This window comes from Ceratina calcarata, unplaced genomic scaffold (assembly GCF_001652005.2).
Source record: "Ceratina calcarata isolate Rehan_Ccalc_2016 unplaced genomic scaffold, ASM165200v1 scaffold257.2, whole genome shotgun sequence".
NCBI lineage: Eukaryota > Metazoa > Arthropoda > Insecta > Hymenoptera > Apidae > Ceratina > Ceratina calcarata.
Genome location: NW_017147785.1, coordinates 2,547 through 7,506, shown reverse-complemented (window position 1 = coordinate 7,506; position 4,960 = coordinate 2,547). Strand labels below are relative to the sequence as shown.

General features: G+C 40.0%; 2 protein-coding genes across 3 annotated transcripts in view; one reads left to right on the top strand and one right to left on the bottom strand.

Moving 5' to 3' along the window:
• The window catches only part of LOC108623256 (alanine aminotransferase 1), a 12,246-nt gene extending 10,247 nt beyond the window's left edge, over positions 1-1,999 (top strand). For both annotated transcript variants that reach the window (XM_018021641.2, XM_026812112.1), the window contains 3 exons: positions 135-579; positions 681-946; positions 1,205-1,999. In XM_018021641.2, the coding sequence (XP_017877130.1) occupies positions 135-579; positions 681-946; positions 1,205-1,483 (990 nt within the window). In that variant the 3' untranslated portion in view covers positions 1,484-1,999. The remainder of the gene's footprint in view (positions 1-134; positions 580-680; positions 947-1,204) is intronic.
• Positions 2,000-2,045: 46 nt separating this feature from the next.
• Positions 2,046-4,960, bottom strand: part of black (glutamate decarboxylase-like protein black) — a 4,249-nt gene continuing 1,334 nt past the window's right edge. Inside the window, exons 2-3 of the mRNA XM_018021642.2 lie at positions 3,401-3,801; positions 2,046-3,085 (exon numbers count right to left, since the gene is read on the bottom strand). Of these exons, the coding sequence (XP_017877131.1) occupies positions 2,110-3,085; positions 3,401-3,801 (1,377 nt within the window). The 3' untranslated portion in view covers positions 2,046-2,109. The remainder of the gene's footprint in view (positions 3,086-3,400; positions 3,802-4,960) is intronic.

Below are 4,960 nucleotides of genomic sequence, written 5' to 3'. Positions count from 1 at the left end.
ATCATATGTAACTCATTAAATATTGAAGTTATAAGAAAAATGCATAGAATCTAACAATTTTTGACAATCCTAAAATATGAAGAAGAAGAACTAAATGCGGTCACTAGTACAGTCGCACGAATTATCTGTTACAGTCATTTTTGAAACTTTTCAATGAAAAAGTGGATGGGAAGACATCCGGCGTGATGATTCCGATACCGCAGTATCCCCTGTACTCGGCAACCATAGCCGAATTCGGTGTGGCGCCGATCGGTTACTATCTAAACGAGGACAACAAATGGGCCTTGGAAATCTCCGAGCTAGACAGAGCTCTCAGCGAATCGAGAAGGTCCTGTAATCCTCGCGTGCTCGTCGTGATAAACCCCGGCAATCCGACCGGACAAGTCCTCACTCGTAAAAACATCGAAGACATAATTCTATTCGCGTACAAGAATCATTTATACCTGTTGGCCGACGAGGTTTACCAGGACAACGTTTACGATAAAGACAGTGCCTTCCACTCGTTCAAGAAAGTGATGATGGAGATGGGAGAGCCTTATTGTAGAATGGAGCTGGCTTCATTCATGTCCGTGTCTAAGGGTACTATCCCATTTTTAACACAAATACGACAAACATTTTTCCAATGATGATTCTTATACAGACTTAATTAAAAATAAATGAATGGTTCGTGACTCGCTTAGGATACATGGGGGAGTGTGGACTTCGCGGTGGATATGGGGAATTCGTTAATATGGATCCTAAAGTCATGGCGATTTTACAAAAATCGATATCAGCTATGCTGTGCCCTACTGTTCTTGGCCAAGTGGTGATGGACGTCGTGGTGAATCCACCGAACAGCGAGCCATCCTACCCGTTGTACAAAAAGGAAAAAGAGCAGACTCTGCGGTCTTTGGCAGAGAGGTCGCAATTAGTGGTCGACACTCTGAACAGCATTCCAGGTTTCAAGGTACTTTCTCGAAATTCAATATCTCTAATATTTTGTGAGTAAAATAATGTATCTTAAAAATATAAATATGACAGATTATATAAAAGTATTATGGCAGATTATATCAAATTATATAAAAGTTGTCGCTACCATTAAAAACTTTTAACAGTATCCCAAATTTAAAAATCTATTTATTAATTCTGTTATCGAAGCTTGAGCTTGAGATTCCAATTTCTTTTATAAAATCTACTAAATTCTTTAATATTATTTTTATTGCAGGTAAATCCAGCCATGGGTGCTATGTACGTGTTCCCGCGATTCGAGCTACCGAAGAAGGCGATAGAGGCAGCGAAGAAGCAAGGCCAGGAGCCGGACATCTTCTACGCTTTCAAATTATTAGAAGCAACCGGGATATGCGTGATTCCTGGTTCCGGTTTCGGTCAGCTACCCGGGACGTATCATTTTCGAACGACGATTCTGCCGCAGAAGGACATGATAAAAAAGATGCTTGAGAGCTTGAAGCAGTTCCATCTTAAGTTCCTCGAAGAGTACATTTAATTCTAAAGATGGGAGTTGTTAACGTGCATTTCGTTTCCTCTACGCGACGTCGGGCCGAATGGAAATGGATCAGTATTAAAATTCAAATTAATACCATTTTTAATTTTGCAATTGAGGTGAGTGAAATACGCTCGTTCGTCGAATATTTGTACATAATGTAGAAAATTGAAGAATTGTACGAGCTTTGCAATGGGCTCGGGCGCGTGTATCGCGAGGATACAGTCTTTGTAATACTCCCAACGATATTACCGGATTTAACTATTATATAGAAATCCTACGAAATGTGTTTTCACTCGGGGAGACTTGCTCCGGATGTTTTTAGCAAACCCAGATGTATGACTGGATCACCCAATAAAATTATATACACACTCCGTACATTCGGATAAACGAGAAGATGTGGATCGTTTGTATGATAAAATACGAAGTTCAGGAACGACTTATGTGTTCACATTTGTCAGAGATTCTCGACGTTAATAAATAACCAATGATGAAATATCTGCCATTCACAAAAAGGAACCAACACTGTTTAAAATATTTCCCGGAGATTCACAAAATCCGGCGATTATTAAAAAATATTTTATTGCACGTCGCAAATTATACATGAACTTCGTACGATTTCTTAAATACTAAAGATCACTGGCGAGCCTTTCAATCTCCTCCGCGAAGAACCTCATATCAGCTTCGGTCAGTCCGGAGTTTTGTAGAACGAGTCGGAAGAAATTGGGCAGCTTTCCGAGAGGCTGATACGTGATCAGCATCGATCCTTTCTTCACCATGCGTTCCTTGACCGCAGGACCAATTTTTTGAAGAGCTTCGGACATTTCTTCACCACGCAAATGCCTTTTGGAGGGCGGCACGTACCAGAAGCACACGTTGGTGCACTCGGGCTCGAGCATTAATTTGAAACCGTCTCTGTGCCTGATGTACTCCGTGAAATATCTCGACAATTCGAAGACACGGTCCACGTGTTTCTCTAAACCTCTGGTGCCCTTCGCCTTCCACATGAACCAGAACTTCAACACATCTGCCCTACGACCGCACTGTATGTGCTTGTCCCCACTGTCGAAGGAAGTGTCGTAGAATTTATCCGGCTGGAAGAGGTAACTGGCTTTGCAGCCATGAGCAGCTTGCAGGAGTCCTTCATGTCTTAATAACAGAGTGGAACACTGCTGAGGAGCAGCGAGCAGCTTATGAGGATTCCAAGTAACAGAGTCTGCTAATTCGATTCCGTCTAAGAGGTGTCTGTACTTCTTCGACATCAAAGCTCCACCGCCCCAAGCTGCGTCCACGTGAAACCATAAATTATGCTTTTTGCAAATGGCTGCGATGTCTCTCAGGGGATCGTATGCACCTAGGACCGTGGTTCCCGCCGTGGCAGAGACCATCAATGGCGTCGCTCCTTCGTCCAGAGATCTTTTTATCTGTTTCTCTAAATCTGAGACACACATCTTGCCCTTGTTGTCTGTCTTCACGTCGTAAATGTTGCTCGTGCCTATTCCTAGGAAAGCACCGAGCTTCTTGACTGAGTAATGGGCGTCTTCGGATGTGAAGGCTATCAATCTGCCTGCAGTTGATAGGCCTAATTCTTTCAACTGTGGAAACCTGTAAAGCAGGAGGAAGATTAATATGAAAACTCGGTTTAAGAAATAAAAATTACATATTGCAGAATTTAAAATTGAATTGCAATTTGAAATAATGCAATTTCTTCACTATCATAAATCTTCAATTTTACATAAAAGTGTATAGAATATAAAAATTATATATTGCAGTGCTTGGATTGCAATTGGAAAATGGAATTGCAATTTGTTCATTGGATTGGAAAATGGAATTGCAATTTCTTCACTATCATAATAATAATCTATTACTGACGACCCTTTGAGTAGAAATTGTGAAGAGATTTTATTTATGAAAGTTTACCTGTAATGGCGTGCCAGGTTGATGGCGTATCCGTTGGCGATGGAACCACCCGGGCAGAATATTCCTTCGCCCCTTCCATCCTTCCAGCCGACGATCTTCCTCATCTCCCGCAGTATCTCTTCTTCCATCAAAGAAAACACTGGAGAGACTTCGTAAGTGTAGACGGATGGGTTCAGAGCGTCGGTCAGCCATTGTCCGAGGAGGCCGTACGGGTCTACAGTGGAGTACAGTTGATTTATGAATCGGGGGTGACCAGTTTTCACGCTGTACTTGATCACGTTGCGAGCCAACGAGTACAACTCTTCATGAGAGGCTCCTTGCTCTGAGAGCTTCAAGTCGACTGCTGAATAGAGAGCAGTCGGTTCCATCCACTCCACCACCCGGTTTTTCCTCGAAGTCCCCTGATAAAAATGAAATTCAATTGATCTTTTATTTCCTTAGTTTTTCTCCTTTTTTTTTTAATTGAGGAGAGTTGATATGTTTCATTGACTGGTAGACTAATTATCGTATTTCCTCGTTCCGCGACCGTGACTCAGTTAATTATGTCCGCCTGTTTTTTTTCTTTTTTGCATAATGATTTGTCGATTCTATTCATTCCGGGAATTACGACGACGTATTTGATTACGAATTGAGTGAGATAGAATGTAGGAAAATATTGCGTCGCGGAAGGAGGAAAGATTGTGCAAGGCAAGATTTCAATGGCTTTCGGGTCATTGCTCCATCTTCGAAAGGAGAATAAATAAAGGAAATATTTATTCAAGTATGTCTCATGAGGAAAAATAATGAATAAAAAATTTCAATGATTTTTTTTTAGGAGTGACGAATAACAGTGATTGATGTGAAGAGTGTTTGTGAAATTGTGGTACAATCGGTAAGGGGATGATTCCTCAGATATAANCGAACACGTATCACAATGGAATTCATGAATTATTCAAAAAACTTATAGAAGAATCATAAATTACTTTAGAAACTGAAGTAAAAAAGAATTGTTTCTTGCGCCGATGTACTTGATCTATAATTAGAGTGTGATTATCGAAAGTGAACGGCTTTGAAATGAAAAAGTGATTGCAAGTGTGCAACAACGTGTAACGTCCATGTACAAGGAAGCATTAACATTTTTTTTGTAATTAATATCCATAGAAGATGAAGGAGAACGTACTTGGAACTACTAACATATCAAGAATAGATGAATTCGAAAATTTCCACCAGAAGATTTCACTCTATTCACAAACTGATTTAAAACCATATACAATTGACTTGAAATTTTAACAGAGCATTCTAGACATTTTTTATTGTTGAATGACATAGGATTATTCTTGATTGGATGAAAACTGTAATTTTGGCAACGAGAAAACGACCATTTTTTAAGGAAAAATCGAAAAATTTCTTGAAAACTCCCCCATTTTGTCAGATTTCAATATTTCTCAGATATCCTATGTCATTCAATAATAAAACACGTCTAATTTAAGAACGTCTTTGTCTTTTTTCATTTCAGGCACTCTAGCGAATTGTACGATGTCAGCAGTTGAGGCATTTTTTTTTACATAACTTGGTCGCCTT